Consider the following 23,163-nt stretch of genomic DNA (forward strand, 5'->3'; position numbering starts at 1 on the left):
TTGGTCTTATCGATGATCTGCACAGCTACCTCTTTCCTAGTTAGGGTGTGTCAGGCCAACTTCATGGTGGCCAAGGTACCCTGGTTGATGGTCTTGATGAGCCAGTAGTTTCCAGAAAGGGTATCCTCAGCAGAGATGCCTGAGAGGTCCTGCAGTATGTTGAATGATAGGGTTTGGAGTCAGGGTGTCCCGAGGTAGGCTCAAATTTGGGAAACGCTGATTAAAAGCTTGGTCCAGATCATCTCAAAAGAATATAACTTCCAAAGCCTACCTGATGACCTAATCTTTATAATAGAATCAAAACACAATGCCAGAGAAAAATAAAAATAAACAAAAACAAATGCTAACACACTAAATTTAAAAAGAAAAATGAGAAAAAGATACGAATTTGTAGCTTTCCTTTCTTATAATGTCTTTGTATAGTTTTGGTATTAGGGTAGTGCTGGCCTCATAAAATAAGTTAGAAAGTGTTCCCTCTGCTTCTGTTTTCTGGAAGAGATTGTACAGAATGGTATCATTTCTTCTTTAAATGCTTGACATTTAAAGCCTTGACAGAATAAACCAGTGAAACCATCTAAGCCTGTTGCTTTCTGTTTTAGGTTATTAATTATTGATTCGATTTCTTTAATAGTATAGGCCTATTTTGGTGACCAATTTCTCCTTGTTGAGTTTCGGTAGGGTATATCTTTCCAGGAATTTCATCTAAGTTGTCAAATTTGCAGGCTTAGAGTTATTCGTATTTCTTTATTTTCCTTTTAATGTCCATGGGATTAGTAATGATGGGCCTCTCTTTCATTTCTGATATTGGTAATTTGTGTCTTCTCTCTCTCTCTCTCTTTTCTTGGTTAGCCTTGCTGGGCTTGGTTAGCCTAGCCTTATTAATTTTATAGATCTATTTTATTGAATCTATTAATTTTTATTGATCTATTTAAAGAACCAGCTTTTGGTTTCAGTGATTTTTCTCTATCATTTTCTTACTTTCAATGTCATTGATCTCTGCTCTAAAGTTTACTTTTTTTTTTTTTTTGCTTATTTTGAGTTTAATTTGTTCTTTTCTAGCTTCCTAAAGTGAAAGCTTAGATTGTTGAGTTTAGATCTTAATCAATATATGCATTTTAGTGCTATAAATTTCTCGTAAACACTGCTTTTGCCACATCCCATAAATTTTGATGAATTGCGTTTTCATTTCCATTTAGTTCATTTTCACTTAGTTCTTTAAGTAGTCACCTCTATGTCTTCTATATGCATTATGTGTAACCTTTTAGAAACGCTTTGTGATGTAAGATGTGTTATATTCCTATATTTCTCTATATCAAATTTAATCTCTTCTAAGCTCACAACTCTCCCGGTTGATGTGAAATTCATTTGGTCTGTGTTTGAGAATACTCCTTCCTCCAGGATCGTGCGCAAACCCCAGGACCATGTTCAAATTTTAACTGGTCCCTCGAATGTGAACAACTCAGCCACAGTCCAGCATGGACATCTTACCCCAGGGTTTTCGAGGCCATGGTTCTTAGTATCTTCCTGTCCTCATCTCAGAACTACATCATTGGAGATCTGTCACTCCTCTAGAAGCTCTTTATTAGTGCTGGTTCAATACTCACAGAACCTCCCAGACTCATCAATTCTACAAGCATTGACTTCCACCTCCAACATCTTTGAGATGATCCAATATAACCATTTCAATGAGAGGTTGAAAACAAAAATCATATGTGAGAGTTATCTTTATTTAGAGACAGAAACATTGCAGCTTTTGTGCCAGCAAGTGAACAAGAGTTTCCGCCCTCTTGGGATGGAAAAGAAAATGAAAAAGCAATAGAAGCAAGAACAAAGCACACATAAATACCTTGATCAGTTATCCGTTCATCTTAATGTTCCTACAATTATTGCAAAACAATCATTTATGAACTCAAATTGGGGAAGGTAACAAGTTTGTTATGGGCTGGGCACTTGCCATGCTGTGTAAAACCTGGGTAGATTCATGTCTCAAGATAATTTTTAAAAATGTAAACTTCCTACTAAAAGGACAGCATAAGGCAGTGGTTAAGAGCACAGAGTCAGCTGGGCACAGTGGCTCATGTCCGTAATCCCAACACTTTGGGAGGTCGAGGCAGGAGGATTGCTTGAGTCCAGGAGTTTGAGAGCAGCCTAGAAAACATAGCTAGACTCAGTCTCTACACAAAATTTAAAAATTATTAATAGCTGGGCATAGTGGGGTGCACCCGTAGTCCCAGCTACTCAGGAGGCTAAGGTGAGAGGATCGCTTGAGCCCAGGAGTTTGAGAGTTCAGTGAGCTATGATTGCACCATGTGCTCCACCCTGGGCAACAGAGCAAGACCTTGTCTAAAAAAATAAAAAATAAAAAGAGTGCAGAGGGTGAGCCTATCAAGGTTCACATCTGAACTCTACCGTTTGTTCTCTGCAGGACCTTGAGCAAATTAACCTCTTTGTCACTCAGTCTCCTCTTTGGTAAGAAAGCGATAATAATAGTATCTGCTTCATTGGATTGTTATGAATAGGAAATGAATTGCCATTTACCATTTTAGAACAGTGCCTGGCACAAAACAAGTGCTGTATAAGTGGAGACAGACCTAGAAGCTGTCTCCATTTAGGTCATCTTGAATGGAAAGATATCTAATTACTCACCTCTGTGTGTTTGCTGCTATTTTAAAAGCTTGTAGACCCTTAAAGTTTTACAACATCAACCAATATTTTATTGATTGCAAAGTAGTGGGTGGCCTACTACCAGTGGCTACCAGTATCAGTCACTGGAGTCTGGTACATGCATGTGTATGTACACATATGTGTGTATGACTTGAGAATAGGGTGTGGTATGTGGCTTCTACCAGTATAAAGAAGCACGAGAACTGCTTAAACCTGGGAAGCAGAGGTTGCAGTGAGCTGAGATCATACCACTGCACTTCAGCCTGGGCCACAGAGCAAGGCTGCATCTCGGGAAAAAAAAAGAAATAGAGGTAGAAAAGCAGTGTGCAATATTCTGCAGAATCGAGGAATCCATGTAAAAGTACCATCCTCTAACTATTTGCTTGCTACCCCAGGGATCCCATTGGTGCTACACATTCCCCAGATGGCAGTGCCAACTCTGTCTACTCATCCTGTATTACTAGCAACGCTCTGTTCCTCGGTGACTTTCCTTTCCATTCATTTTCAAATGACTTTTCTGATATGAGCATTGTTGAATATGCACAAGAAAGAGCAAGACAGAGGCAGAGTTATGTGTATGGATAGATTTGCATAAGTATAAATACAGTATATGTACCCATATTTAAATGATATAATGATAATATTGTGTTGCTGTCTCAGAGTGAAAGCTAATTAATTCAACTATTGAGATGATAATGATTTCTTTTTCAGTTAATACCAGAGTGAAAAAACCCTGCAGAATGATTCTACGCACTGTTCCTTTGACTCATCTTGGAAGAAAGAGTTTTATTCTGTTAACTATTAAGCTGTCTATCAGTATCTATGACAGTTTTAAAGGAAATCATTCCTGGGAGGGGCAGAAGATTATTAGTAGGAAGGCTGACTCATGTAGGCTCAAGAGGACATTGAGGTCATGATTTGGTACCAGGAAAGAAAAAGTCCTCTTTTTGCTTTTAGTCTCTTAAAATGCATGCTTTGGTATTTGCACTCTCAATATCAACACTGATCTGCAGCACAAAGTCTTTTTTTAGACTTTATTTGGTTGGATTTGACATTTAGGAAAATGTTAAGATCTCTCCTACTGAAATTTACACCATCTGAAAAATTCACGAGCAAGTCCGTGACTTTCTTAACCTTGACATCTCTAACTTTTCCTCAGCCTCTGTTTTCATATTTCACAAGTTACCAAAGCTTGATATTCTCTCTGTTTCCTCCTTTCTATTCTGTCCCACTTTAATTCAGGCATTGGTAGCCTCTCAGTTGTATTATGGCAATAGTCTCCTGTCTCTAGTCTCCAATACCCGTTCCACCTTTCTTTACCTTGCTCCAAGGAGCTTCCCAACATACAGGTTAGGTCGTAGTCTCCCCTGTCAAAGCCTTTAATGGCTTTCCTCTTTCAACATGGTAAAGACTCAACTCCTTTGCTTGGCATTCAAGGACACTTCATCAGATTCTGTTCCTACTACAACTGCTTACCCGTCTCCCACTAATCCTCTCCATACTCTACCCTACTGCCACCAAGATGGAGTATCTACCATTTCTTGGAATTTTCATAACACCCTGTTTGTTCATTTTTCTGAATGTCTTTCCCCCCTCACGGTCCATGTTTCTAAAACCTTACTTATTCTTCAAGGCCCAAATCAAATTCTATTTCCTTCACGGATCTCTCCCTGATTCTGGCTACTCTTAATTAATCAGGATCACTCCCAGTCTATACAATGCCTTTTCTTCGAGGCACTTGACTTCTAGCAGTTAGGAAATCATCATATTATACTTACCTTGTTAGAACAATTTTTAAGTGCCTTCTGCTGGAAAATTGTCATAAGAAATATGCAGCTCTACATGGGTGCAATGTAATTGCTGCCTCTCCTCCTTAAATGTGGCACAATCTTTACAAGCATATGGTGTGGACCTGCTTCTACATTTGAATTATTTATTCCTTGTTTAGCTATCTTATTATTTGTATTTTGTATTATTCCGTAAATTTACTTCTGTTTATTCCAACTCAGCATGCAACTCTGAAGACAAGGAATGTCTTATTCATCTTGGTATTTCCCAGGTCAGAGAATGCAGCTTTCAGACAGTTTTTACTTAACAGTAAATAATTTTACTCTCTTGTGACCCAAGGGTGGTAATTGCAAGAGAGTGGTTAAGAGTACAGGCTTTAGTGCATGACTGCCTGGGTTTGAACCTTCCTAGCCAAGTACTAACCATGTGATCATGGCCAAGGTACTTAAACTCTCTGTACCTTTTTTCTTCATCTATAATATGGGGACAAATAATACTACCTTCATCATAAAATTGATATGAGAATTAAATCAGTAAATGGAGGTAAAGTTGTTCAAACAATAGCTACTAAGTGCTTAATAAATGTTGGATATTATTCCAACAGTCTGTTAAAATAAGAAGGACCCCTCTCAGTTTTGATAGAGACATGAAGACACTAGATGCTACATTCCAAGGTGAGCCCATCTGGCAGAAATTTCACAGTGGATATTTAAGAACCAGTTAAACATGTCACTTATTTTGAGAGAATGAAGAGATCAGGAGTTGGAAATTATAGAGAGGTCTTGTAAAGATTTTGGAGCATGTGACTGGTGTGCTGTGTGAATCTTACATCCCTACTGCAAAGGAGAATGTTGGAAGCGGGAGTGTCTGTCCCTCAGGCCACCACTGGAACGTGTAGTGACTTTTTGAGAACTGGAAAATGGTGTCCCCTTGTGTCCCTAAAATGTATACTGAAGAGTTCCTATTGCTCCAAGCCCAATAAAAGAGTCTTCAAGATGATTACTTGAGTAGGTTGACATGTATCCCCTGAAGCTGATGGACATGGGGACTCTGTGTCTCACTTTCACCTGAGAAGTTGAAAGGCAGGAAGCCGGGTGGCTGACTGCTCCTGGATAAGTGGGAGAGATTTCTCTGCTCCACAGAGATTGCTAGATCAGAGAAAGCCATTATGGGGTTATCTTAGGTTCATGTCAAGAGAACCACAAGAAGTGACCTCAGTATAAACGTCGTGGAGTGAATCGCCAAATTCCTAGATGTTGAAGGAGACACATACCATGGGCTAGAATAGAGATATATTTGCCCTCATCAAAAAAGTTCAGATGAGGCTGGGCACGGTGGCTCATGCCTGTAATCCCAGCACTTTGGGAGGCTGAGGCGGGCAGATCACTTGAGGTCAGGAGTTTGAGACCAGCCTGGCAAACATGGTAAAACCCCATCTCTACTAAAAATACAAAAATTAGTCGGGCGTGGTGGGTGGCACTTTTCATCCCAGCTGCTCCAGAGGGTGAGACAGGAGAATCACTTGAACCCGGAAGGCAGAGGCTACATGAGCCGAGATTGTGCCACTGCACTCTAGCCTGGGTGACAGCATGAGACTGTCTCAAAAAAACAAAAAACAAAGTTCAGGTGAAAGTATCCCGAAGATGAGAAGTCTCTAAAGAACCCGACCCAATGGAGAGTCAACTTTGAAAACTTGCTACTCACAAACCAACTTACAGCAACACTAGTGGAGTAACTGCCTTCCTGTCATTTCTTGTCTTACCTCTCTCACAGTCCTCTCCCTATTCAACACTGCCTCCTTGACTCTGAAAGTGTCAGGAACTATGGTTAGTCAGATAGAGGAGAAAGCAGAAAGTGGGGAAATGGAGCAGCAGAGTTGAAGCCGGTTACCTCCCTTTTTCACTCTAGGCATCTTACCTGTTAACAGGCTGCAGCTGTGCTATGCCTTCTCGGGGGAGATGTTTTGCTCTGCCACCATGCAGCTTTCAGAGCCCAGACAACATGTAATTCCACTTGTTTAGTTGTTTGTGTGTCTTTGTCCGCAGCCAGCCTTTAAACTCTCAGAGCCCAGGGGTGAATTGTTTGCCTTTGTATGCTCGGCACTTAGTGCTCACTGGCATAGAATTGTACCCCAGTAAAGATCTATGAAAGTAATTTATCTTAGAAAACAAATTCACATTTTTCCTAAGAGAGGTTATAATTCAAACTTGTCTTTATTTCTGAAAGATAAATTTAAAACAACAGCCTTCTCAACAATACAATGTCATATAAAGTATTTGTCACTGGTGTGCTCAAGGATGGCCTGGGTGCTCTTTAGCAGTTTGTGAGAAAGTGTCCTGGCATCTCTCAATCCAAACCTGTGTTTTTCCTGAGAAACTGTAAGAGGACTTTTTACACTTTTCAGTGTTTCTCCCACAGGTTTCTTCAGGAGAAGTATTACCAAAAACGCCGTGTACAAGTGTAAAAACGGGGGCAACTGTGTGATGGATATGTACATGAGAAGAAAGTGTCAAGAGTGTCGACTAAGGAAATGCAAAGAGATGGGGATGTTGGCTGAATGTATGTATACAGGTATTCACTTCAAGCAATTACATTTCACTAAAAATCTCTTAAGGAGGGAGATGTCAGGTAACTCATCACGAGAGTGCTACTTCACATATTAAAGAAGGAACTACTAAGCCATCTAAGTTCTTGAAAAGGGTAATGAACCACTGAAATTGTCCAAACTGTCAACTAAAGAGCATTTTAGTCACCCAAAAGAAATGCCTGTTTTTTTTTTTTTGTTGTTGTTGTTCTTTGTCACAGTGAACTATACATGGAGCCCAGTGGCATTAGCATACCATTCAAGTAACGTGCTTTAATGAGCTACGAATGACAGTCTAACAGTTTCCTCTAAATTTGATTTTAATATACTTATTATTTATTGCTTAATTAGTATACAAATTCAGTATTGTGGAAAAAAATAAGAGTGCTTTATAAGGTATAACTGCCTTTGAATCGTCTAAATAGAGTTTTAAACCAAGTCATTTTATTAAGAATCTGTCTTCTCTTAGTGCAGCTTTGAACCAATTTGTATAGGTTTACACCGGAAATTAACTACTCCCAGTTTTAATATAATTTTGTCCTTCTATCTGATAAGGAGACACTGTATTAAACTGCTGGCTTTGTGAGGAACTATAATCTTCATCAAAAATTGGAATGCATGCTAGTATATAACATAATTAATTTTTCATTCTGCAAATTCTACAGACCACTCAGATTCTGAGATATGTCCTGTTTCTCCTCAAAACACAAATAGACAAACAAATGTCACCAAGGGGATGATAGCATTCAGGCAGGGAATGCCACATGAAATAAAAGCCTTCAGAAGGTGACTCCAGTTCTATTGTTACCAAACTGTACAGGCAACTGGGATGGACCCAGGGAAATAATGCGCGCAGGTTGGGGGAAAATAGGTCTGTGTAAATAATCCAGGTCTGGGTGGATGAAAGTTTTATAGTAGCTGATCACAATCTCCTCTTAGCATACATGAAACGAGAGCCTGCAATAGGGGCTGCTGCTGGAATCCAATCTCGCAATGGAAACACTTACTCTGACACTGTACAGCTCATATTGCTCATCACTTAAATATGAACTTGTTCCAGCTGGAGCTCTGAGGACATTTTGCATGAAGCCACATATAGCAATCTATAATATTTACGAACACAAACTCATCCAGTAACAGATGCAGATATTTCATGGTTCTATAAAATAAATTCCCTGTACAAAGAAATTCCTGGAACTTTGTTTTATTGGCATTGAGAGAAGAGTAAGGACGTTAAATGGGATGAAGGGAAGATTGTTTTACATTATTTTTAATAGTTCCCTTTAAGTATAAATCAATGAGGTTGATTGATCATTCAAAGACGTTTTTAAAGTCACCTTGTATTATTTTTAACTATATTCTCGGGAATTGGCACTGTTCTCAAAATTAACAGGATTTTAAAAATTTCCCTAAAGGATGCTAACATTTGTTTTTCTCAATAAGTTTATATATGTTTAATGTGAAATTCAATATCCTTCTTCTGGTACAATATGTAAGCATGGCTGAAAATAATATTAATGGCATGTTTTAAAACACTAATTTTCATGGTCCCCTAGAGCAGGAACAGGGAGAGTGTCATTCACCTTTTCATTGACTGAATCCCTTGCATTTGTATAATGCTTTCGTATCACAAGTTCTTTATATAAAGCCCATTTTAAAATGATCTGATTGCTTTTAATCTACACAAAACTCTATAAGGTACATATGATTCCCATTTTACAAATGAGGAAACTGAGATTCACAGAGGTTAAACTATTTGTTCAAGGTTAAGTCTCAAACCTTGGCCTTCCCTTCTTAAAATGCATAAAGGGCTAGCATTAGTTCTGTGTCACTGCATAGGGGATCTTCTGGGCCAGGTACATATCAGTGGTTTTATGACCACACACCCAACAGTACTTTCTGTGATTGGTGAAGTCTCTATGCTTATTTATTTTAGGCTTGTTAACCGAAATTCAGTGTAAATCTAAGCGACTGAGAAAAAATGTGAAGCAGCATGCAGATCAGACCATGAATGAAGACAGTCAAGGTCGTGACTTGCGACAAGTGACCTCGACAACCAAGTCATGCAGGGTAATAATATGCAATGGTGTCTGCCAAGACTGGCAGGAACTGAGTTTCTAGGTACATAGTGAACTGGTCAGGAGGCTTTCAAATTAAAGCCACAGGCACAGCTGAATTTCTAGTCCAATTGTTCATTAAAATGGATTCCTAATACATACTTTGATGTAAACATTCAAATAATAGCAGTGCATAAACTAAAAAGTGAAAGTTTTCCTTCTCTCTGATTCCATTCCAGTCCTACTACCTAGTGTTTGCCAGCAGGAATGATTTGCTGTATAAAATGGTTTCTTTTCCCACAGAGTATTGACCATTTTTTCCCTCTTTTTGAGAAGAAAGGCTCAAACTGGGAAGAATGTGGTCTCAATAGAGGCTGTGGATTAATCCTTATAAATGAGTAAAACAGGGTGAATACACATGTGTGGACCCATAGAGAAAAGTTCTACACACTGAGGTCACAAATTTCTCAAGAAATCCATTGAGCAACTCAGGACAAAATAGGGGAACATCATCCAAGATGTTTAGACAAACACATTGTGATAATGCACAGGATATTTGATGGGATTTTATTTTGCCATTAGCTGAAAAACCAATAAGCTATGATTGTCCAAACCATACCCTTCTCAATATTTATTCATTATTGACAAAGAAAACTTTATCCACATTTAGTTTTATAAATACATAATTTTATATTTATTTAAGAAAAAGTATTTTATATGAAAGCATTATTTTGCCATAGTGCTTCGTCAGTAACACTTTGGTATAAGAAAGCAAAGAGTTGACATAAGTATTCACACTCTTCAAAAGATGCTGTGGAGAGAGAAAGAGGTGTTTGGGGTCTGAATTGTCCAGATTATTGACTCTCTATTTTAGAGGTTGACAAACTTTTTTCTTTAAAGAGCTTTGCCCACATGGTATCTACAACAACTACTCAACTCTACCATTTTAGTGCAAAAGTAGCATAGACAACACATAAACAAATGAGTGTGACTGTGTTACAATCCAATGGATTTGGTCGATGGACCACAGTTTGTTGATCCCTCCTCCACATGAATACTCTTAGATGATTTCTCCAAGTGGAATTCATGTAGAATACTATATAAATGTAGTATTCATAGTAGTCATACTATGTGAGAACCTTTCATTAGTTACAATTAAACCTTGAACTTTCAGTGACCTTCAATATGAATGGGCTCAATAGTCTTCATATCCAGACTACCATTTATTCCTAAGAACTACACAAGTGGAATATTTTGTAATTCATATTTTATAGATAGGAAAATACAGTGAAATGTGATATGGCCTGCCCGAGGACCCAGAGAAAGAAATTATACACTCTATTAGAGCTCATAATTCCGGCTGTATTTATGGCTTTTTAAAAAAAATAATTTCTGCTATTAGGTCCCTCCAGATGAATGCACAATATAGAAAGAAGGCTTTATACACACCTTCCCTAACACCTTTTATTTTCTTGCCAGTGTAGGAGAAAACTGAACTCACCCCAGATCAACAGAATCTTCTACATTATATTATGGATTCATATAACAAACAGAAGATGCCTCAGGAAATAACAAATAAAATTGTATGTATAATATCTGAAAATATGTGGGTTTAATGTTAATATTTCCTGGAGATTTTACTGCCTTGAAGGTATAATTTATATGTGAATTTGTTACTTTGAAATGATTAGAGCTGAGAATTCAAGTTAGACTTTTAAACTCTTAGCAACATTAAACAATTCAAGAGTAAGAAGTCTCCCATCTATCTTCATAATTGCCCTTCAAAGATCTGAGAAACAGTAAGATGGGTTTTCAAATTTTATCATCTAAATCTAGTTTTTCTTTAGTCTAATGGTTTTATATTATCGTTTTCTTATCTACTTATTAATCATTTTTTTTTTCTTAAAATTTAGTTAAAAGAAGAATTCAGTGCAGAAGAAAATTTTCTGATTTTAACGGAAATGGCAACCAATCATGTACAGGTTCTTGTAGAATTCACAAAAAAGCTACCAGGTATTTTTTAAATAATCAAAGTTAATATTTATTGAGAGTTTAAATATGTGCCTACAGATTAGATTACCTATTTTACATACGGTGTTTTATTTTTCAAAACATTCCTGTGAGATCAGCTCTATTTTCAGTATTACTTTGCCAAGTATTTTCACATGTACTTATTTCACTGCTATTCTCTGCAATAGTCTTGTGACATTGAGAAAGGCAGGTCTGTTCTTTGTAAAATGAAAATAATCTAATATCTGATTTAAACTAACAAGTCTAACTACTATAGACATAAGATATTAGAACTAGAAAGGATATTTAAAATAATGTATAATAACTCTTCGAAATCAGTAGATTAAAAATTGAAACTCTGCAAAGTTGTCATTCACCCATTTATTCCTTCAGGAAGCAGTTGTTGATACCTACTCTATACTAAGTGCCTGACTATTACCTTCAGGGAGAGTGGTCAAATGTGATAATAATAATAATAATAAATACACATACATACACATACACACAAAGTGCTGTTTGAACAGAGAGGAACTGGTTGCTAATTGTGTCTAGGAAAGATGGAGAGACTTCAGGGATGATCATATTTGAGTTGAGTCTAAAAGAAAAAGAAGTTTTCCAGTTGGCATGGAGAAGCAGCGGTGTTCCAAGTTGAGAGATCTGCTTGTTTTTTTGTTTTTGTTTTGTTCTGTTTGAGATGGAGTCTCGCTCTGTTGCCCCGGCTGGAGTGCAATGGCATGATCTCGGCTCACTGCAACCTCTGCTTCCCTAGTCGAAGCAATTCTTCTGCCTCAGTCTCCTGAGTAGCTGGGACTACAGGCACATGCCACCACGCCCAGCTAATTTTTGTATTTTTAGTAGAGATGGGATTTCACCATACTGGACAGGCTGGATTCGAACTCCTGACTTCAAGTGACCTGCCTACCTTGACCAAAGTGCTGGAATTACAGGAGTGAGCCATCATGCCTGGCCGAGAGATCTGCTTGTTAAAAGGCACTGAGGCATGAACAAGAATAAGATTATTTGAGATGGGAGAGAAAATTCAGTGTGGTAATAGCATAGTGTCTGTGGTGGGCTCCTAGGTTAGACAATAAGGTAAGTTGGTACCAGACTGATGAAGGCCTAACTAAGGAATTTAATCTGTGCCCCCTGGTTATTAAAGAGATTTTGGTGGTTTTTGTAACAGAGGGAAATGATGAAGTTTTTGTTATACAGAAATGACTTAATCAGGTTCATGTAAGATGAATTTGAATGGAAACGGCCTGGGGGCAAGGAAGATCAGGTAGTATGCTACTGCACAAGTCCAGGCAACAGGGCTTGAAATAAAGCAATAGCAGTGGGGAAGAGAAGAAGAAACAAAAAGAAGAGAGATTCAAAAACTGATAGGGCTTGAGGAACAGTTGTATGTGTAAGGTGAGGGAGAGGGACTTAACTTATCCACACTCATTCTGATGGTGCCAGTATAGAAACTAGAATGTGGGAGTCTTCTTATATCCTAGCCTCAAATTATTTTTGCCACATCATTAATGCTATCTAAGCTAATGGATTTTAGTTGTTTCAATGTTTATCAAAATATTGGTGTATTGAAATCCCATGGTCTGGAAGTGTATAATAAATACCTTGTATAGCAGCATAACACTATAATATTAAATTACAGAAGATAACTTCTGATATAGGATGTTAATTAAACATGTTAATTTGCCTTCTTTTTGCCATCATTATGCTATTATTTTATTAAATGTGTCACAGATAGACATAAGCCTACATAAAACTCATAAAGTGTGAGGAGAAACTTCTCACTATCACTGAAACACTAATATGCTGTCATTTCTTTATTAACAATGAAAAGGGAACTTAATTTACTATATGCTAATTAAATGGAAGGCAGTATCAATAAAAAACTGGATGACATAAGAGTGAAAACGGTGGGGGAAAGAACTGGAAAAGGGAAATGTTTTTGGTTATTTATGGGAAGAGATTTTGTAAGTTCACATGGTCAGCTGGTCTTGAATCAAGAAATAATTGAAGACAAATAAAAACCTTATTCATAAGAAGGTAGCTTATCTGAAAGCAATAGTAACATCTTAGCATCTCTAATTCCCAGTGCCTAGCCTAATTCCTGAGGGAGTGAGTACAATTAGTGTGTGTTCAATGAGTAAAGCAGAAGGAAAAAATTTAAAATGTGGAAGGAAATAAAAGGCAAAAGACCCTTGAGAAGGGAAAAAAAAAGGACAATAATGACAGAGATAGCATTATTACAAGTAGTAATAGTAGGGATATAGTACCAATACTGAAGGAATATTTTGTGAAAAACTGAATTGAATTATTCCATTCAGTATTCATTGAGCACACCCTGTGCCAGGCACTGTCCAGGGTGCTGGAGTCCCTGAAAGCAGTAAGGCATGGCCCCTTTCCTCAAATAAGCTCTTAGATCCTCTAGGATGGTGGCTCAGTCTTTAGCGTTGTTCTCTTCTCTATACTCCCTTTGCTATTTAGTTCTTCCTAAGCCATTTAGACCCTGATGGTGTTATCTCTATTCATGTGAGTATATGTGCCAGCATGCACATGAGCTTGTGTTTTGTTTCCCATTCATTCATTCATTCAATCCGTCAATTATCCAACAAATAATTCCTAGGTACCTGTTATGTGCCAGGAAACAGGGATACAAAAGAAAATAAAAACAAAGCCTCTACCTCCAAGAAATGTGCACTCCAGTAGAGGTGGCAGATAATTAATGAATAAGCAAATAAATCTATAATATCATGTCAGGTGGTGATAAGTTCTATAAACTAAAATAAAGAAAGTAGATACTAGTAGTGGTGGGGAGTGTATTTTAGATTGGGGAATGCTGGAGCAGAGGCTTGATTGCAGGAGGGAGCGGGACATGGGGCTTGGGGATATCTGGGAAGAACATTCATCTCTGAGGCAAAAAGCGGCTTGTGTGCTCACAGCAGGGCCAGGGGGTCAGTGTGGCTGGAACACAAAAAGTAGGGGGAATAAGGAGTAGTAGAAAATGAGTTCAGAGAAGCTGTTGGGATTGTACCATATAAGCCTGGATAACGACTTTGAATTTTCCAGGCAGTGTTATATTTCATCAGGTTGGCAATTCTTACCATATTTTTCTGATTTTCCCCTACCCTGTGTGTTGCAGTACTGAGTTCAGAGCAGATACACCAATTTGACTTTCATTGGCTTTTTTTGGGAAATACTACCCATTCTTTAGCTTAACTAAAGACTCGTGAGATAGCTAAATATTCTGGGTGCATATAAAGTTTTTTTCTGGCTTGTAGATGCTTCCAATCTGCAGAGTTGACCCTGTCACATCAGGTGTGACTAACATAATGGCTCAAAGAAAATCTGCCTGCATCTAGTTTCTGATGGTTTCTTCATCTGAATCAGTGTATCTATGCCATAATATATGTATCTGCTTGGACTTGACATCTCCCTTTGCTCAGCTTGTTTAATAAATTCTGCTCAAAGAAGATAACAGCCTCTATTTTGTTGGCGAGTACAAATGGACTCAACTAGACTACCCAGTTGTAAAACAACTACAAAATCACTTGATGAAAATGTTTTATCAATGGCAATGATGGTTATCATAAAATATTGTTATTCCTTGATACTAATTTGATTATCATCATTGCCTAGGATTTCAAACTTTGGACCATGAAGACCAGATTGCTTTGCTGAAAGGGTCTGCAGTTGAAGCTATGTTCCTTCGTTCAGCTGAGATTTTCAATAAGAAACTTCCGTCTGGTCATTCTGACCTATTGGAAGAAAGAATTCGAAATAGTGGTAAGTGATTTGGCTAATGGTAAAAGAGTTTGTTTCTATGAGTAAAATTGGTGTGCTCCATGAAGGCAGGGCTCTTGCCCATCTTACGCAATGTTATATGCTTGTTGTGCCTAGCATGAAGAATGACTCTAAAAAGATACATGTTAAATAGATAAGACTTCTAGAGGCTTGGTTCAAATATCTCTGTTGTAATAGCAAAGTAGCAAAACTACCCCTTGACCGCACTAAGATGAAGAGCCAAAGGAAGACTTTTGTAAAGATTGGAAAATTCATCTGATTTTTAAAAACTGGCACAAAGGACCTGGGATTCTTCAGCCAAAATAAAAAAAAAAAAAGATTATTTATTTAAAATCTTCAGGTATGTAAGACTAAGTATCCAGCTATTATATATCTACATCAAAATAAAATAAGAAGACATTTTAATAGTAACATTTATATGTCATTTACTAGGTTTCAGACACTTTTCTTTTTCTTTCTTTTCTTTTCTTTTGTTTTTTTTTAGACAGAGTCTTGCTCTTTGCCCAGGCCGGAGTATAGTGGTGTGACCTGAGTTCACTACAGCCTCTGTTTCCCAGGTTCAAGCAATTCTTGTGCCTCAGCCTCCCGAGTAGCTGGGATTATAGGTATGTACCACCACACCCAGCTAATTTTGGTATTTTTAGTAGAGACAGGGTTTCTCCATGTTTCCCAAGTTGGTCTCAAACTCCTGGTCTCAAACGATCAGACTTACTTGGCGTTCCAAAATGCTGAGATTACAGGTGTGAGCTACCATGCCCGACCAAATTTAATTTTTTTTTTTTTTTTTGGAGACAGACTCTTGCTCTGTTGCTTAGGCTGGAGTGCAGTGGTGTGATCTTGGCTCGCCACAATTTCCTCTTCCTGGGTTCAAGTGATTTTTTTGTGCCTCAGCTTCCCAAGTAGCTGGGACTACAGGTGCACGCCATCACACCCAGCTAATTTTTGTATTTTTGGTAGAGACAGGGTTTCACCATGTTGGCTAGGCCGGTCTTGGATTCCTGGCCTCAAGTGATCCACCTACCTCGGCCTCCCAAAGTGTTAGGATTAAAGGCATGAGCCACCACACCTGGTCGGTTTCAGACACTTTTCTAAATACATATATGATTTCATCTAATCTTCTCAAATATTCTGTGAATAAATACTATTATCATTCCCATTTTGCAGATAAAAAAGCTGAGACAGAGAAAGGTTAAATAACTTTCCTAATGACAGAGAGGAAGTCTGACTTCAGAAGCTTTGTGTCAGATGGGCGCAGTGGCTCATGCCTATAATCTCAGAACTTTGGGAGTCAGAGGTGGGTGGATCACTTGAGATCAGGAGTTCAAGACCAGCCTGGCCAACATAGTGAAACCCCATCTCTACTAAAAATACAAAAAATTAGCTGGGCGTGGTAGCACTGTAATCCCAGTTACTCAGGAGGCTGAGGCAGGAGAATTGCTTGAACCCAGGAGATGGAGGTTGCAGTGAGTCAAGATCACACCACCACACTCCAGCCTGGGCAACAGAGTGAGACTCGGTCTCAAAAAAAAGAAGTTTTGTGTCTTAACCACTATGCTATACTAACTCTCAAGAGTTGAGATAGTAGCACAAGTTACTCAGTGTTTAACTTATTGTGGAGTAACACTGTGACAGAGAAGCTCAAGAGACATTGAGATGAATTACCAGGAATTCTGTGCAATTTATCTTAGGAGATCCTTAAGATAGGATGAGTTCTTATTTTCCCGAGAGATTTCATATATGGGTTGTGAGTGGAGAATGAATGAGATGACTTCTCAAGATCATTTCTTTCTAAAGCATTATCATCTTATTATTAACCAAAGCAAATTTAAAGACTTTTAAAACCAATATTTTAGGATAGAGATTAGAGGGAAAGTTTTCAGGTGGTTCTGCATCTGTAATATAAGTGAAGTAATTTTTTAAATGGAAAATTATTTTTAATTTTAATGACATATTTCCATAGTCATTATGTTTTTTCCTAGTTAAAAACAAAAAGTGTAACTAGCATCATTGGTAGATTTTAAAACCACACACTTGAAAAAGATGCATTATTCTTAATATATTCATTAATTTACTAGTCTATCAAATATTTAAGGGCAAGGTACTATGGTGGCAGTGAAGAGAGAAATCAAGCATGTTCTTTCCCCTAAGAAGCTTACAGTCTAATGGGAAGAGATTAACTGTCCATGATTATGATAAAATATGGAAGAGAAAAACAGAGAGGTGATGACTCCTAGTTGACAGAGCTCCGAAAAAGTTTTATTAGCATTTGAGTTGGGACTTGAATGAGATTTGATTTGGATACCCAAGGTGCAGGAGAGAAGGACCAGCAGAAGCAAAGAGAAAGAGGCAAGAAAGCTCAGGGAATGCACACAAAGAAGGGTGAGTAGCTGAGCTGACTGGATTAAGGGTTACATTAAAGGGAAATAGAAAGGAAAAAAAGACAGAATCAGATGATTGAGGGTCTTGGATGCTGGGATAATTATTTTGTTATTTCCCAGGTGATAGGAGACATGGAAGATTTTTGAGTAGAGGAGGGAAAATGTCAAAATCCAGCTTTACAAATTTTCTAGCAGTGTTAGGGTAAGCCAGTACAGAAGTCACTTCTTAGGAGGCAAGAAGTCTCAAAGATGTGACACTTGCTGTCAGGAGAAATGGAGAGAAGAGAAAGGATCTGGGAGATATATCTTTGCGGCTTACCAACTTTCGAAAGACATTATGTTGTCAAAAAATAAGGATTTTGGTCCTGGACTGATTGTGTGTCTCTCTCTCTCTCTCTCTCTCTCTCTCTGTGTGTGTGTGTGTGTGTGTGTGTGTGTGTGTGTGTGTATGTGTGTGTGTCCAGGCTAAGGGGAAAAGGCTGACTCAGGTAACCTCCAAGGCACCATTCAGTTCTAAAGTCTTACTGCTTTTCTTCTCTTAACTAATTCAATTTTCCTGATGGGTGGTTCAGCTAGTCACTAGGCCAGCTACTGAAGTATCCTGATTTTAAAGCCACAATCAATAACTGACAGTTCAACTTAGGAAAGAATTAAAGGACAGGCTGAATTTTCAAATATATGGATATAATTGTTGTTTTAGACTATTGAACATACACTGGTGGTTCTCTCTTTATGCAGAAAATTATAGTGGCTTCAACCTGTGATGGGCAAGGCCTCAGCAGCTTAGCTTTGTCATTTATTTGATTCTGGCTTCCATGGACTGTGGCAGTGCTCCCTTTAAGAAAATCCCAGTCAGCCGAGCACAGTGGCTCATGCCTGTAATCCCAGCACTTTGGGAGGCCAAGGCGGGTGGATCACGAGGTCGGGAAATTGAGACCATCCTGGCTAAGACAGTGAAACCCTGTCTCTACTAAAAATACAAAAAATTAGCTGGGCATGGTGGCGGGTGCCTGTAGTCCCAGCTACTCAGGAGGCTGAGGCAGGAGAATGGCGTGAACCTGGGAGGTGGAGCTTACAGTGAGCCGAGATTGCGTAAGGGTACTCCAGCCTGGGGGACAGAGCAAGACTCTGTCTCAAAAACAAAAAATAAAAAATAAAAAAATAAAAAGAAAAGAAAATCCATCAGTCAAATCTAATTCTTACAAAACTAATAAAATAAAAAGGAATGATGACTCATGACAAAATTTATGCATTTTACTGACAGGTCTTTACTCTCTCTACTCTAGCAAATGTGTGTTTGGTTTATTCATCGAGAGAGTGGTGATTAAGGATACTGACTATGGAATCGGGATTGAATATGGGCTCCGCTACTTATTAGCTGCATGTCCCACTTTTTTAAAGCTGTTGAAATAGACCTCATAACCAATTTGATCTCTTTGAAATCATGTTTCACTTTAATATTTATTCTGCAGTCTTGCCTGAAGTTTGATAATAAAAACTTAATAAGACAGGGTTTTCTTCTTTTTGAGTCAGTATTTAATCCCAGGCACCTAGCACATGCCTGGCTCGGAGTGGGTGCTCAACAAAATTCTGTGGAACAAATGAAAAAAATGAATGAAGGTGTGTCCAGAGCTATAAAACTGGTCTGTTTATTTACTTTCCAGATGGTTGTTTCCCTGAATATCAGAGTTGTTAATGTCCAAAGCTGACAAGTAACCAACAAAAAGTTGGTTAAACATTCTTCTAAACCTTGCCTCTAGTAGTTAATTTGGGGAACAGATATCTCTTTTGCATTTGAGTGTAAGAAAAGGAAAAAGACAGTTTGGATATGGAAATTCTGTTGTGTTCTCTCTCCTCCTCCTCCTCAAAGATGAGTCATTTAAAGTTGATTCAGTTGCCAGACAATGAAAAAGAGAGGTGCAATGTCTGCCATATGAATGGAAATGTTTTAATGAGAGGGCATCTGCAGGAGAATTATCCAGTGGTTGTTACTATCTTTCTTTCCCTGTCTCTTTTTCTCTCCTGGATGCTCAACTTCCTTTAAAAAAAAAATTTTTTTTTTGCCTGGCTCCATCAGATCTCCTGGGTCCTGAGCCAAGTCAGATGCTGCCATTTCCATGATGGCCACTGGGTTAGTACCAGATTCCTTCGCCAGCCTAGCTGAGGTGGGGAAAATCCCTTCCACTGTGGGTCAGCTGAAAGGGAAAAAATAGTTTTCCAAAAAAGTTTACAAGACTACTAACAGGAAAATTACATTTGTAGAAAGGCATGTATAAGGCTGAGCATGCTGGCTCACAACTATAATCTCAGCACTTCAGGAGGCCAAGGCAGGAAGATTGCTTGAGCCCAGGAATTTGAGACCAGCCTGGGCCACAGAGTGACACCCCATCTTTACAAAAAATTTTAAAAATTAGCTGGGCATGGTGGCACGGGTCTGTAATCCCAGCGAGTTGAGAGGCTGAGGTGGGAGGGTCGCTGGAGCCCAGGAGGTGGAGGTTGCAGTGAGCTGAGATTGTGCCACTGTACTCCAGCCTGGGTGACAGAGTAAGACCTTAAAAAAAAAAAAAAAAAAGGCGAAGGGCATATATGCATAATGTTTGGATCTATTAATTATAGCACCAGAAAGGTAACAATTATTCAGCACCTACTGTGTGTCCGGCTGTATTCTCAGTGTTTGTGTGAGCTTTGGGTCCTACAGGAAGCAGATATCAACATGGGACTAAATGTGTCAGAAGTTAATTGGGGGAAATGCCTCTGAAGAATAAAGGGGGAGGAAGCAGATGGAGTCTAGGAGACTCTACACCACCATGCTGATCTGACACCTGTGAAAGGGGAGCAGGAAGGCATGATTGGGCATGAAGAGCATCAGATCAGATCACAGCACAGTCCTGAGAAAGTCTCAGCTAGGCCATTGAAGAGGGACCTAGTCTGAGTTGCCCACTGAATGGGCTAGCACTAACACACCCACTATGCTCAGTCACCAGTTGAGACAAGACTGGTCAAAGTGTGTCCTCAGCACTCACGGGGTGGCATCTGGAGGCTATCAGCCAGCCATACTGCCTACTATGGGCTGTCTTTAAGGATGATCTAAGTGGGCCATCTCCATGGCTGACATTCTGCTACACAAAAAATATTGTTTGCTCATTGTAGCGCTTTGAGGTAGATATTACCAATTCTACGCCAGACCTAGACCCTGTTAATCCCAGTAACAAAATATCAGTCCCAAGTATCCGTTCCCTCTGATATTACCCTCTAACTTTCCAGATTGCCACCTTCCGGTACCCTGACTCTAGGGATTCTTTGTTCCAATACAATGTCCATCACCGGGTACGGTGGCTCCCACTTGTAATCCCAGCACTTTGGGAGGCTGAGCTGGGTGGATCACGAGGTCAGGAGTTCAAGACCAGCTTGGCCAACATAGTGAAACCCTGTCTCTATTAAAAATACAAAAAATTAGCCTGGCGTGGTGGCAGGCGCCTGTAATCCTAGCTACTTGGGAGGCTGAGGCAGGAGAATTGCTTGAACCCAGGAGGTGGAAGCAGCAGTGAGCCAAGATCATGCAACTGCACTCTAGCCTCGGTGACAGAGTGAGACTTTGTCTCAAAAAACAAACAAACAAACAAAAAACAAAATCCATCTACTAACCCTCCAGCCATTGACTCTACTCCCTTTTGCCTGACCACACTTTCCTCAGTATTTGTCTTAGGGTTCATGGTTCATCAATATGATCATTTCCTTGGATCATTCACCAGATATCCTCGACTCTTTGTCTTTCTTTCACCTAAGAAAACCCTCTGGCTGATGAGTACAACTCTTTACCTACTCTGTGCTTGAGCCTGAGAACTGAAACAGTATGACTGGCTTACCCAAAGTTAGTGATCAAACACTTCAAGTGGACTTCAATACTTTTCATGTATCCCTTTTCCCTAGTCAATTCACTCTTATTCTTATGGAAAATTGTCTTGTACCTTCTCTCTCTTCAAATTTCCAACATTTCTTCCCACTCATTCTCAATGATAACTTTGTTGAGAAAAGGTATCTTTCAAGAACATGCCATAGGAGCTGGGGCTCAAGGATATGTGGTCAAACCCCAGCTTCAAGGAAATGTGATCCAGCTTAGAGAAAGATGAACTCCCCAAGCTTAGTCAATATGTCAAGACAGGGATTGTCACAAGAAACAAAGCCAGAGCCAAGTTCCTAGAATTAGGTGCACACAGAGCTCCCCAGGGTTTTCTGAGAGTTGACTTCATCCACATGAGCCAATGTGACTCCCTACCATTTTGGTAACATTCCAGCAAGTGCGGAGGGCAAAGGGGAAAAAGAGTGGTACACCCTCCTTTTAAAGGAATAATCCTGAAGTGGTATGCACAACTTCACAGAGTTCCTCAGAGTTTTCTGAGTCTGGGCCAGAATTGAACCTGTTGAGGCAAGTGGTGTGGTTCTAGCCATGAAGACACAAAAGCTTCAAAAACCAAAGTCAGGCAGGTTACACCTTGGGGCTCCCATGATTTCTGGCTACCACATATTGCTGGAGCCTCTCTGCCACAAATCAGCTACCTCCGGCAGAAACAATTGTCTTATTCCTCTTTTTATTTTATTTTATTTATTTATTTATTTATTTTGAGACAGTCTCACTCTGTCACCCAGGCTGGAGTGCAGTGACTGTGATGTTGGCTCACTGCAACCTCCGCCTCCCGGTTTCAAGTGATTTTTCTGCCTCAGCCTCCCTAGTAGCTGGGACTACAGGCACCCCCCGCCCCCACCTATGCCCGGCTAATTTTTTGTATTTTTAGTAGAGACGGGGTTTCGCCGTGTTAGTCTCGATCTCCTGGCATCGTGATCCGCCCGCCTTGGCCTCTCAAAGTTTTTGGATTACAAGCGTGAGCCACCGCGCCCGGCCTTATTCCTTTTTATTAAATTAAGCACTTTATAAACATTTGTTTTTTGCCTGAAGAATATTTCTGATGGGCCGGGCGCGGTGGCTCAAGCCTGTAATCCCAGCACTTTGGGAGGCTGAGGCGGGCGAATCATGAGGTCAGAAGATGGAGACCATCCTGGCTAACACGGTGAAACCCCATCTCTACTAAAAATACAAAAAACAAAAAATTAGCCCGGCGAGGTGGCGGGGGCCTATAGTCCCAGCTACTCGGGAGGCTGAGGCAGGAGAATGGCTTGAACCCAGGAGGCGGAGCTTGCAGTGAGCCGAGATCGTGCCACTGCACTCCAGCCTGGGCAACAGAGCGAGATTCCATATGAAAAAAAGAAAAAAGAAAAGAAAAGAAAAAGAACAAAAAACGCTCTGATGATCAGTTGTAGAGTAAAGATGATTTACATCCCCTAAACCTTCAGAACAGGCAAACCTTTCTGACTCCTATCATCTCTCATCAGAATATCTTCTCATATTTCTCAGTGTGGTGGCTCCTTAGCCACCCCTTCTCACTTGATGATATCCTTAGTCAGCTTTGAATCTTATCATTTTCATTTGACTCTACCACTAGGGCAACTGTCCAGTAGCAATGGAAGATCATTTCTACTAGGACCTGTATCTGTTTACTTATTTTTTTTAACAAGCCTTTACTGAGTACTTCTATGGGATAAGTACACTGGTGGTACAAAGATGAATAAGATGAAGTCATAATCCTCAAGGACTTCATCTTCTAGGGGAAATATATATGAAAAGAATTAATCACAATAGATTTCATGCATAATTTAAGTTAGAGGTTTGGCTGCTGTAACAGTGACAAAAAATAAAGAGGGCTTAAACAACATGGAAATGTATTTTTATCTTATAATAGTCTGGGCATGAGGAGAATGGGAGTGATAGGGAATCTTCATAGTGTCCCTCTGTCATAGTTGTATCCATACAGATGGA

The 23,163-nt window shown here is 39.3% G+C and overlaps 1 protein-coding gene across 6 annotated transcripts in view; it reads left to right on the plus strand.

The window, feature by feature from the left end:
* Positions 1–23,163, plus strand: part of NR1H4 (nuclear receptor subfamily 1 group H member 4) — an 83,572-nt gene that overhangs the window by 46,736 nt on the left and 13,673 nt on the right. For 3 of the 6 annotated variants that reach the window (XM_023207449.2, XM_023207364.2, XM_023207229.2), the window contains 5 exons: positions 6,871–7,023; positions 8,973–9,106; positions 10,578–10,676; positions 11,007–11,106; positions 14,749–14,895. In XM_023207449.2, coding sequence (XP_023063217.1) covers positions 6,871–7,023; positions 8,973–9,106; positions 10,578–10,676; positions 11,007–11,106; positions 14,749–14,895 — 633 coding nt within the window. The remainder of the gene's footprint in view (positions 1–6,870; positions 7,024–8,972; positions 9,107–10,577; positions 10,677–11,006; positions 11,107–14,748; positions 14,896–23,163) is intronic. The other 3 variants (XM_023207486.2, XM_023207287.2, XM_023207543.2) reach the window with 2 other exon arrangements.

The sequence above is a fragment of the Piliocolobus tephrosceles genome, chromosome 10 (assembly GCF_002776525.5).
Source record: "Piliocolobus tephrosceles isolate RC106 chromosome 10, ASM277652v3, whole genome shotgun sequence".
Lineage (NCBI taxonomy): Eukaryota > Metazoa > Chordata > Mammalia > Primates > Cercopithecidae > Piliocolobus > Piliocolobus tephrosceles.